Source organism: Microcebus murinus, chromosome 8, assembly GCF_040939455.1.
Source record: "Microcebus murinus isolate Inina chromosome 8, M.murinus_Inina_mat1.0, whole genome shotgun sequence".
NCBI lineage: Eukaryota > Metazoa > Chordata > Mammalia > Primates > Cheirogaleidae > Microcebus > Microcebus murinus.
Genome location: NC_134111.1, coordinates 52,390,961 through 52,403,959, shown reverse-complemented (window position 1 = coordinate 52,403,959; position 12,999 = coordinate 52,390,961). Strand labels below are relative to the sequence as shown.

The 12,999-nt window shown below is 34.4% G+C and overlaps 1 protein-coding gene across 3 annotated transcripts in view; it reads right to left on the bottom strand.

Annotated features, from left to right (window-relative positions):
* The window catches only part of SCRN3 (secernin 3), a 38,346-nt gene that overhangs the window by 14,239 nt on the left and 11,108 nt on the right, over window positions 1–12,999 (bottom strand). For all 3 annotated transcript variants that reach the window (XM_012753393.3, XM_012753397.3, XM_076005658.1), the window contains 2 exons: window positions 4,976–5,138; window positions 3,865–4,033 (listed from right to left, as the gene is read on the bottom strand). In XM_012753393.3, coding sequence (XP_012608847.1) covers window positions 3,865–4,033; window positions 4,976–5,138 — 332 coding nt within the window. The remainder of the gene's footprint in view (window positions 1–3,864; window positions 4,034–4,975; window positions 5,139–12,999) is intronic.

Below are 12,999 nucleotides of genomic sequence, written 5' to 3'. Positions count from 1 at the left end.
CAAACTAAGGGAAAGGAACAGTAATGCTCAAGGGAAAAAGCAACCAAAAGAAAACATTTTTTTCATGACTTTTTCCTTGTTTCAAGAAAGGGAAAAAAAATGTCTATGACTCTTACAGAGAGAAGCAATTTTTAACTTAATTGATGAAATGCCACAATCTACTTATAGGGTAGTTATCTAGAGAAAAAGTATATAAGAAAAAAGTTACTAAAAAGTGAGCATAATTTAAAGTATTTGAACCATTATGAGCTAGAACTCCACAAAACAAATATTCTAAACTTAATAGGAACTTCAATATGAAATTGTATGTAATTTTTTCTGAGGAAACACTACATTTGATAACAGTAGAGAAAAAAATGGATTTTGTCTATAAATGGTATTAGAATAGTTACCTTTTTGGACAAAGATAGAATCCCTGTTTCATGACATATACAAAAGCAAATTTCAGATGGGTTAAAGAACTAAATATATTTTTAAACACACATACATACTAGAAGATGTTATATTTATTTTGAGGTGAGACAGGGTTTTTGAAATATAAAATTAAGATGCTTTAAAGAAAAAAACTAACATATATAATTCGCTAAATTTAAAAATTTTGTCAAAAATTAAATGTCAATAAACTAGAATAAAATTTTGCATTATAACAAGAGTTAATATTCATATATTTTTACCTCTTTAGCAAAAATAAAAACCCCAAAACAGCCCAGAATCAATTGAAAAACAGGCTAAGGGAAAAAATAGGCAAGTCATTTAAAAGGAAATACTAATGACCAATAAACATAGGAGATTTTCGATATTACTAGTAATCAAGAAATATAAATTAAAACTACTAGTAGGATCAACTCTCCCTAAGACATAAGAGTAGTTATTTACAGAGCCAGGACTAGAACCTAACTCTTTGACTCTTCTACCCTCAAATCCCATTATCTTTCTATTACTTCATGTTGTAAATCAACATTTAATGCCTATTAAATAAAGCCTAAAATAGTAAACAGCTTAAAAAAAAATTTTTTTTTTCCAGAGACAGGTTTTTGTCACGTTGCCTAGGCTGGTCTCTAACTGCTGGCCTCAAGCAATCTCCTGCCTTACCTTAGCCTCCCAAAGTGCTGGCGTTAACAGTCATGAGCCACCACACCCAGCCCTTAAATTTTTATTTCAATAATATTTTGCAAAAAATATCAATCGACAATTTAATTTAGTTTAACAAGCATTTAATACTAAGTTTACAAACCCACCTCCCAGGAGAGTATTATAGGGAAAAAGAGAGCTGACAATTCTTGAGAACTCTCACAAGCAATGAGGGCCATGTGGAGGCTGCTCAGGGAAGTGGAAAGGAAAATCTCTCCAGAGTAGAAGCTCTTAAAACATATCACTAAAGAACTTGAGCAAAGACATGAAGAACCAGAGGGCTCATCACTGTTTACAGGACCATTCTGGGTTGGAAGGAAAAGCCAAGGCCATGAAAATGGATGACACCTCCTGGCCCAGTGGATTGGGTCCTCGTTAGCACACTAAACTGGCCCCTAATGCTTGCCCCTCACTCCACACCACCAAGATACAAAATAGTGTTTAGATTGTAGGTCAGAAGTGAAAACAAACCAGTCCCAGATAAAGCAAGAGTAACATCAAGAATTCATGGCAAAGAGGAAATCTGGCAGAGCTCTTTGCTTTAAGCATAATTGTGAAATAGGGGAGGAAAAAAGGCGTGACAACTATGCAAACATACTACAGACAAAAGTAAATAAATAATTACCTGGAAGAAGACTCACTTAGTTCATTTAAATGTAGGGAGAAAGTAAATGTATATACTTTGACAAAGCAAAAGGAATTATAGGCAAGAAAAATCAAGAGATGGTAGAAACAGAGGAGAAAATATGTGAGATGGCCAATCTTTTCTTTCATTGAAAGGAGTCGACTGAGCTGGGCGCGGTGGCTCACACGGGTAATCCTAGCACTCTGGGAGGCTGAGGCGGGCGGATTGCTCTAGATCAGGAGTTCGAAACCAGCCTGAGCAGGAGCAAGACCCTGTCTCTACTATAAAGAGAAAGAAATTAATTGGCCAACTAATATATATATAACAGACTTAAACGTAAGGTATGAAACTATTAGAATTCTAGAGGAAAAAGTTGGAAACACTCTCCTAGACATCGGCCTGGGCAAAGAGTTTATGAAGAAGTCCCCAAAGGCAATCACAGCAGCAACAAAAATATTAGCCGGGCATGGTGGCGCATGCCTGTAGTCCCAGCTACTCGGGAGGCTGAGGCAGGAGGATTGCTTGAACCCAGGAGTTTGAGGTTGCTGTGAGCTAGGCTGACGCCACAGCACTCACTCTAGCCTGGGCAACAAAGCGAGACTCTGTCTCAAAAAATAAATAAATGAATAAATAAATTCTTTCTACCTAGGAGGCACCAAAAGGGTGACAATTTGGGAACTTATTCTTAAAGAGAAATGGTGTAGAGACAGGCCAATCCTCTTGCAAGACAATACTTGACCATATGTCACACAAACAACATTGCTCAAACTACAGAAGCTGGACTTAGAAACTCTCTGTCATCCACTGTATTCACCAGACCTTGCACCAACTGACTACCACTTCCTTCCAGGCTTTGGACCACTTCTTGCAAAAAAATATATTCAATTCTCAACAAGTTGTGGAAAGTGCCTTTTGCAATTCATCACTACTCACTCTCCAGACTTCTTCATAAACAAGCTACTGTTAAGATGGCAAAACTGTGTCAATAGTTTAGACGTATACTTTGATTACTTGTACTGTTTCTTGTTTGAGATATAATAAACTTCACTTTTGATTCCAAATTGGACATTTTATATTTAAAAGGTGAAAGATTTATTCGATCTGAAGAGAAACCAGATTATGACATTTCATATTTAATGACCTATATATCTTATTTCTTGAGATGAGATTTTAGATGATATATTGCTCTTCTAAATGTTTATATTTTAAAATAATGAGCACATATCACTTTTGTAAAACTACAACACATTATTTTAAGTCTCTGGGGTTTTAACTCACTTTTAATTAATTTTAATCTTGGACTATATGATTAAGAACATATGTAAGGCCGGGCGTGGTGGCTCATGCCTGTAATCCTAGCACTCTGGGAGGCCAAGGTGGACAGATTGCTTGAGGTCAGGAGTTCGAAACCAGCCTGAGCAATAGCGAGACCCCCGTTTCTACTAAAAATAGAGAGAAATTAATTGACACTAAAAATATATAGAAAAAATGAGCCAGGCATGGTGGCACATGCCTGAATCCCAGCTACTCAGGAGGCTGAGGCAGAAGGATCACTTGAGCCCAGGAGTTTGAGGTTGCTGTGAGCTAGGCTGATGCCATGGCACTCTAGCCCAGGGAAACAGAGTGAGACTGTCTCAAAAAAAAGAAAGAACATATGTAAAAGACCAGGTCAACTGCCCTTCAGAGGCTTTGTGATTTTGGTGTGGGATATACACCAAGCAAGTTACTTAAACTCTCCTAGTCTCAGATTCCTTATCAGTAAAATGGGAATAATAACAGTACCCACCTCATAAAGTGATTGTGAAAATTAAATGAAATAATCCATGTAAAACTACTATGGTGTGTGATATACAGTAAGTGCTTGATAAATGTTAGCTACTGTTATTATGTTTAATATATTAAATTTCTCTAAAAGATTCACAACACATGTATTCTTAATGAAAGGTAAAAAATGATACAGTTCTACTATAGTCTGAGCACCTAAATTATCTCTAAACCTATTTTTTATATGAAGGAAGGAAAGCTAATACTCCAAAATTCAAAATACGGATTGAATCACAATTTAAACTATTCTTAATGATATAACAGAGAATATAATCTAATCATACCTCATTATTATCTATTACTTCCAATGCCTGTTGATGTTTTTGGTAGAGTGGGTGTCTTCTGTCAGGCTTAAAGTGTGGTTTCTTTGTAACTGGATCTTCAAATGTTGGTGAACTGGTATCCAACAGTTGTGATATATGTGGCACAAATATAAAAGGCTTAAAAATGGATCTAGAAGAAAGATCTTTATTAAATTGGTATGTCAATACACAAAAAATATTCAGCATTATTCGAAGTCTTCCAAGAATCCCTATAATTAGAAGTTTCCATTAATGATACTATATACTAAATTGTTCCTATCATATTAGTTATACCTATGCCTGTCTTCCCTGGTACACTGGAATCTCCTTTGGGGCAAGAGATCATGCTTTATTTAGCCTTGTATTCTCCTGAATCTAACAGAGAACCTGGCACATATACAGTGTCAGCAAAGTAACAGTTTGCCTTTCCTACTTCAAACTCCCTCAATGTCATAGACTGAGGATTAGGACGTGGGGTGAAAATCAGCAACAATATTAATAAGGGAGACACAGGTTTCATTCCATTTTCTTGAAAATAACTTTAATAAAATGAAAGGCTATAACACTAAAAATGAATATAAAATTATTTCTAAATGTAACATGCATTGAGTTTTGTGAAAGATACTAATGATTTAAATCAAAATAGTCTCTAAAAGTCTTACTTAAAATATAACTGGAACTACTGATATTTTATGTTTTACATGTATATATATCCTATATATGAGTACATAAATAAATTTTGGCACATCTACATCATTTAACCTTTTTACTAACTGTTATTAGTCATCTAATGTTTGTAATATCTGAAATCTGAAAAAGAAAACCTATCTATTTTCTTGTCAATATTATTAACAAATATATCTGTGGGAAGGAAGAGAAACTATACAAGAAACTGTTAACATTTCCTTCCCATAAAAAATGAGAACAGTTATGCATACAAGGAAACTGCACACTAAAACCTGAACAGAAAATACATCTAAAATTTATTCTTCTGTTTGTGTAACAAAAATTTAGCTTGACAAGAGCATCAACATACTACTGGTTCTACCTATCCCCTGATCTCTTGCTTGTTGATAGCACTTTGTGGCTTTACCTCTCAGGATCAGGAGTTCCTGTGAAGAAGTGAATGCAAGGAAGGTTGGAGTCTTGAGGTAAAATAGAAACCATGCTTGCAGTTGTCAGGAATTCGCCCTCCATATTAATGCCACTTGGTTTATCACGGAGAATTTCCATCATTGTTTCAAAAGTTATGTTTCCTAGAGAAAAGATTTGAAAAACCATCAAATACATATGCACATACAGATGCCTTGCAAATATGAACTGCTTTCTCTACTGGTAATATATAATATGAGATATTGGTCTTGGAATAAATTAAGTAAGAGATTGACTATAAATAAACTTTGTATCAACTGCAATTGATTCCACTGTCACAATCAAGATTTTCATTCCACTGTCACAATGAAGATTTTTTAAAAAATATATAAAATATGCAAAGTCTCAAAAACCACTGTAACAGATAAAAATTTCTGGCCGGCCACAGTGGCTCAAGCCTGTAATCCTAGCTCTCTGGGAGGCTGAGGCGGGCGGATTGCTCAAGGTCAAGAGTTCAAAACCAGCCTGAGCAAGAGCGAAATCTCGTCTCTACTATAAATAGAAAGAAATTAATTGGCCAACTAATATATAAAGAAAAAATTAGCCAGGCATAGTGGTGCATGCCTGTAGTCCCAGCTACTCGAGAGGCTGAGGCAGGAGGATCACTTGAGCCCAGGAGTTTGAGGTTGCTGTGAGCTAGGCTGATGCCATGGCACTCACTCTAGCCTGGGCAACAAAGTGAGACTCTGTCTCAAAAAAAAAAAAAAAAAAATTCTAAGAAGAAGGAATCAATAATGCAAAATTACACTCAATTCTGTTACTCTTAAATAATTTTTAAGGCATATTTAGTCAGCAATGAATGATATCAATAACTATTAACTAAGTCTATCTATTTTGGGAACCAAATATTAACGGAATATTATGCTTAGTTTCCAATATTATACAAGATATTCTGTACAAAATAATTTTCCTATAATAGTTTCTGTGCCTGACAATAATCTTAAACAAAAGTATGAATTGTAGTCTGAGCAGAATGAAGACAAAATATATTCTTGGTTAATAGAATTTTGCATGATTCTGCTAGACTCCTTTAAAAGCTTAAACATTGTGTGTGATGAAATATTGTGTATGATGTAATACTGTGTGTGATTATATTGTTTTCTGATTTCATATTTAAAGTTTAATATTTAGGCCGGGCGCGGTGGCTCACGCCTGTAATCCTAGCTCTTGGGAAGCCGAGGCGGGCGGATTGCTCAAGGTCAGGAGTTCAAAACCAGCCTGAGCAAGAGCAAGACCCCGTCTCTACTATAAATAGAAAGAAATTAATTGGCCAACTGATATATATATAAAATTAGCCGGGCATGGTGGCGCATGCCTGTAGTCCCAGCTACTCGGGAGGCTGAGGCAGAAGGATCGCTCGAGCCCAGGAGTTTGAGGTTGCTGTGAGCTAGGCTGACGCCACAGCACTCACTCTAGCCTGGACAACAAAGCGAGACTCTGTCTCAAAAAAAAAAAAAAAAAGTTTAATATTTAAATGAAATTTTTGAGAAAAATAGAAAATGTAGAAAACAGAAAAAAATCTATTTTATCTCTTTAGTAAACTCATATCCCTGGTTATAGAGAGCATCAAACTAAAGAGATAAAACTTATTTTATCTCTTTAAAATACATGTCCCTGGTTGTAAAAAGCATCAGAATCCAATATTTGGAAGGCATAACCAAAAAATGTAAAAAGCACATGATGCCTCCAGATAGCTCTGCTCCTTGCTCTGCATATCCATAGTCAAATATGTCCCTCAGGATCTAACTACCTCATGACAACAACAACATCTTACGCTACAGTCCCCCAAAAAGTAGCCTGTATTTCTTCTCAGATGTCTCATGTCATTCTTTTCTCCAGAATTTATTACTCCCAATTCCTCCTAAATCAAATTAAAATTTCTTCTAATTAAAATTTACTACTAAGCTCGACTGAAACGACCTTTTCCTATCCACCTATACACATTCCTGATCTTTTGTCTATATTGGTCCTACATCTGTCATTAGAATACAAATTCTTTTAACTCTGAACTGGAATTTAGTAGAGAAGGAAGAGAGGTTGGGTCCAAGTGTCCTAGACTGCCATACTATCTAAGGAAAGCTTGGCAAAATTGTCAGGGTTTTTATCTAAGTTAGCCAACAAAGTAGTCCTATTTAACCCTGCAATGGGCCTTTGTCTTCCTGCAGCTCTCTGTCATTGGCCAGAAGCATGGAAGGGAAGTGCTGCATGTATTCCATGCACAATAGATTTTGAGCACTGCAGCTATGCCCATTGGCCAAAAAATAAACAGTCAATATTCATTTAGTTTTACCTATATGTGTACTGTTTCTGTTGCTCTTCATCCACTCTTGCATACCTTGCTTCTATTTACCTGAAGAATCCCTTTAGTATTTTTTTAGTGCCATTTGGTTAGTGATAATTCTCCCAGTTTTATTTCATTTTTATTTTTAGGTATATAATTCTAAATTAGTAGTTATCATCTTTTTCCATCACCTTCAAGATATTATTCTGTAATCTTCTGGGTTTCCTCCCTTCTGTTGAAAAGTTAGCTATTAGTCTTATATTTGCCCCTTGAAGATATTATATATTTTTTCTTTGGATGTACTGAAGATTTTTCTGTCTTTTATTCTCTCAGAAATCTTACTATGATATCCCCTAGTGTGGTTTTCTTTTACTTATCTTTCTTGGTATTTGTGGAATTCTAGTATTTTCATTTGGTTCTCTTTTACAGATTCCAGTTCCTTGATGAAATGATCTATCTTTTCATCTAATTGTCTTGAACCTATAAAATTAATGATTTCAAGGCCAGGCATGGTAGTTTATGCCTATAATCCCAGCACTTTAGCAGGCTGAGGTGGGAGGATTGCTTGAAGCCAGGAGTTTGAGACTAGCCTGGGCAATATAGTGAGATCTTGTCCCTGCAAAAAATAAAAAAATTAGCTGGATGTGGTGGCATGTGCCTATAGTCCTATGTGCTTGAGAGGTTAAGGTGGGAAGATCACTTAAGCCCAGGAGTTTGAGATTACAAATGAGCTATAATCACATCACTGTACTCCACCCTGAGCAACAGAGTGACACCTTGTCTCTTAAAAAAAAAAAAAAAAGAAAGAAAGAAAAATTTAAAAGTCTGTTTCCAATAAAGTTAACGTGTAGATAGACTGTGGATCAGTTTCTACTATGTGCTTTTTCTTTTGGTTTTCAGTCATTTGGTTCTATTTCTTGGCATGCCTGACAATTTCTGATTGAATAAAATTTTGTAGAGGCTCTGCATGGTATTTTCTTCCACATAGGATTTAATATTCTTTTGGCAAACAGATGGAATATAGGTAGATTACCTTAATCCGGTTGTCGAGACTAGTTTATTCCTTGTTTGTTCTTACTCCTAAGGAGTAGCCTTTCTGGGATCTCAACTGAAAGCTTGGGATATTTCCCAGGCCCCTTGTTGGTTGGCCCACAAATCCAGTCTTTGTCCTTAAGGCTTTGTGAGACTGCCAACATCTTTGCTTAGCTATTATTGAGCTTAGCAGCTACTTTCTACTTGATTTCTCAGTGTCTCATCCTACCTATATGCTACTTAGAAGTCAGCAGTTGCTTTAAGGAGAAATTTTCACTTAGAAAGTTAGGCTCTTCTGAAAGTACAGACAGTCTTTTCTCCATCTCCTGGATCTAGGCTCCTGTACCCTGTTTTGGGCATTCATCCATGCTTTAGAGCAATAGGGGTTTTTCCTCCAGATCTTACAGTTATTCTTGGAAAGAAGTTAGTCTACTGTCAGCTACTTCTTCATAACCAGCCCTGTGCTTTTTAGCTACTCTACTGCATTATTATGACTCTCATTATTAAATACATCAGTCTCTTTTTACTCTTAAGTAGTACCAATTCTTAATAACAGTTATAAATGTGGTAAATTCATATTATAACAAGTACAGTTTTAAAGAAACACAAAACATATAGTTTCATAGGATATTGCTATAAAAAAGAAAACACAGTTTATATCAACAGATATTTTCAGATACTTCACATGGAAATATTTAATTATTACATGAAAATTAGTTCCAAAGAAACAAATAACTTTCATTTAAAATGGTTGATTGACCACAGGCATTTTTTTCCTCTCTTCCAAAACCCTACTTTAATGACAGTAAAGGGATGAAAAATGAAGCAACTCACAAAAACAAAGAGAATATGAAAAGCAAGAATCTCCCCTCATTCCCATGATAATACGGGGATTAAAAAGAAAAAGTTGGCCGGGCGCGGTGGCTCACGCCTGTAATCCTAGCACTTTGGGAGGCCGAGGCGGGCGGGCGGATTGCTCAAGGTCAGGAGTTCGAAACCAGCCTGAGCGAGACCCCGTCTCTACCAAAAATAGAAATAAATTAATTGACCAACTAAAAATATATATACAAAAAATTAGCTGGGCCTGGTGGCGCATGCCTGTAGTCCCAGCTACTCGGGAGGCTGAGGCAGTAGGATCGCTGAGCCCCGGAGTTTGAGGTTGCTGTGAGCCAGGCTGACGCCATGGCACTCACTCTAGCCTGGGCAACAAAGTGAGACTCTGTCTCAAAAAAAAAAAAAAAAAAAAAAAAAAAAGAAAAAGTTCACAGCAAGCCTATACCCAAATTATGATTTTGTGACATTTCAAATCAAAAGAAAACTGACTTACATATAAAATAATCTAATGTTCTGCCCTTACTTAATCATGCAAGTTACCAAGTATTATTCTATGTTAATGACAATAGATTTATACAAGTCTACATTCTCTTATCCAATTCCTCCATAATATAGCCATACCTTCAAATTCAACAATAATTTATTGAATTTATAGATAATTTGTTACAGGAGCAATATCTTTCTGTTAATTTTGAAAAACACATATAGGAAAGAAAAGAGTGCACCTAAAAACAGCTCTTAATATTAAAACTAAACAGTAAAGCAAAAGCCTACAATCCACACCTATCTATCAGGCACAGAGCTTTAACACCTAGTGAGCTTTAAAAATGATTCAAATCTAAATTCCTATAAATGGCAAGTTTTAATAAAAACAGTGTCAGAACCATAACATTGTGATAATACAGGTATTATAAGGATATTTTCTGTATTCAAAACCTTCAATTCTCAAAATGAAAGGAGGATTTACATGATCACTTGAGTAGGATAGCTGTAAGTAATCCACTAGCAAGCATTGAATAAGTACTGAGACTGCAGTGGCAGGGTTCAGTAAAATGAATGCAAAACACAGGGTGTAATTTCATTGCAATTTAAACTAGTTATTTAAAATAAATGAGTGAATATAGATATAATTTGGATATACATGCAGCACAGTTAATAGCTATCAGGTAGGGATAGATGGAAAGAAGAGAGGTAGACTCTCTTCTACCTAGAAAAATCATAGTAAAAATTAACCATAATGTACTAGTAGACAATTTTCTCTGAAAGTATTAGGAAGACATTTATTCCTTTGGCAAAACACAGAAAACTGGATGAACTGTATTTCACACTTGGGGAAAAGTAAGTTTCATGTCAGATGCAATAGATTAATAGTAATAGTTTTATAATAATAGTATAGTAATAGTATAATCATATATATACTTCAAATCTATGATTCAATATTCTTAAATATAACTGAATTATTATGATGTATGAGCTAATTAATTTATAACTATTTCTATCTATTATTCTTCCTTTGTCCAATTACCCTAAACTTTAGGATTCTTGACATTTCCCTCTCCATCTTAATTATGCATTATTGTTCTTCATTTTTTAAGAATATCTGCTCATTTCATTTCCTGAGTCTTTAAGTTTATTGTCAGAAAAAAGTATACAACAGTGATCTTTGTTAAACTACCTGGAAATTATGATGTTTTTCAAATCAACTAACAATCCTTTGTTAATTTACTCAATACTTATCAAGCACACACAATATACTAGTGCAAGACTCTGAACTAGGTGCTGACAAAAAGATAAAGACTAGTAAGTAAGTCGATTTTTTTCAGTTTCATAGAAAAGATAAATGAAGAGCACAACCACATACAGTTTCCTCATTTGTAAAATAAGATGATATCTACTTCACATTATTGTATAAAGAAAATAAAGTAAATCACTTAGCACAGTGTCCAGCCCTTGATAAGTATTTAATAAATGGGAGTAGTATTGCTGCAACCAACACTCCTGATCTACTTTTATAACAAATCTAAAATTAAAGTCTTTAGTATAACATACTTTAGCATTTTCTACAAACCTATACATATAGAGAAAAAAAAGATTGTTTAAATAACCTATGTATAGAATGACAAACTAACATTAAGAAACTTTATAGAAAACTTTTCAAATACTAAGGTATTCTTCTGAAAATTAAAATATAAGTAACATATTGACTACTTTGAAACAATTATATTAAGGCAGTATAAAAATATGTCAAACTTTTTCAATCATACCAAATAACTAAGATAGCATTAATTTGTTTAATGAATAACTGAGAAGCAAATATCAATCATTGACTAATCTGTCCCTGAGTATTTGCTTTCTGATTGATTTCTAGAACCATTTTATCCTTCAAGTGAAGGAGGGTATAATGATCACATATTTTTATTAATGAAATGATCCTTTGAGCAATTATCTGCCACTCAGTAATCTAAATAAAGGTTACTTTGCTGGAATTATTTGGAAGCAAAGGGAGAAGGAACACTGGAAATTATTTTTAAGGGTTACTAGTAACTCAATATAAAAATGGAAAAAAGATATTCTAACAGACAACTTATTAAAAAATTACAAATTTTCAATAAATGTGAGATTATATCTAATTTCACTAATAAAAGAAATATATATTAAAATAATAACATGCCATTTTTGCCTACCAAATTTATAAAGGTTGAAAAGCAATATCCTATATTGGTTAAGTATATTAGAAAATGAGCACTCGAATATTGCTGATGGAAATTTAAATTGATGCAATTTTTCTGGTAGTCAATTGGCAATGTATTTCAAAAGCCTTAAAATGTGCATATGTTTTGACCCCACATTCTACTTCTAAAAATTCATTCTTATAAAATAATCATGAATGTGAATATAAATAAGCTATAGGCATGGGGAAATTAAAAATAACTTAAATATTAATAACATGGATTTGATAGCTAAAGTATGATTCATCTAATCAATCTTGATTATATAATGATTAAAATATTACTATATAGAAATAAAGAAGATAAAATAATAGAGTATTGCACATCTGCTAAAAATGAGAATTATGTATTACAATAAAATAGAATGATCTACATTATATATTGCTAACTAAAGAAAAGTTATGTTACAGAAAAGAATAAATAGCATGCTATCATTTCTGTAAAAAAAGAAAAAATACACACACATATTTGTTTCATTAAGCATATATCTCTGGAAGAATATATAAGGAATTGCCTATGGGAAAAAGAACTGAATAGGGACAGAGTAGGAGAGAGAGACTTTATTACATATTCTTGTGTACCTTTGAATTTTGAATCATGTGAATATATATGTTTTATAAGTAAAATAATGTCATAGAACATGAAATGACATGGGAAGTAGTTCCACTTTCAGCTTGGCTAAGTAAGCTCCTATTAGGCCAATCCTCCCTCAGATTAACTATCAACTTGGGACAAAATACAGAAAAACAAATACCTGAAGGCTCTTTACAGTTAACAAATGCAGGAAAATTCTGGAGGGGAGAAAACCATGTTTTCCTTTAGCCTGAGAGAAGGCCACAATCAATGCTGTGCAATTCTGTGCAAGCAGCAGTAGAAAACCTTGTTCCTTCTGGCAGTAGGAAGTGAGGGGAGAATTTCTTAAAGGAGAGGGTCATACATAATATTTTTTTTTTTTTTGAGACAGAGTCTCACTTTGTTGCCCAGGCTAGAGTGAGTGCCGTGGCATCAGCTTAGCTCACAGCAACCTCAAACTCCTGGGCTCAAGCAATCCTTCTGCCTCAGCCTCCCCAGTAGCTGGGACTACAGGCA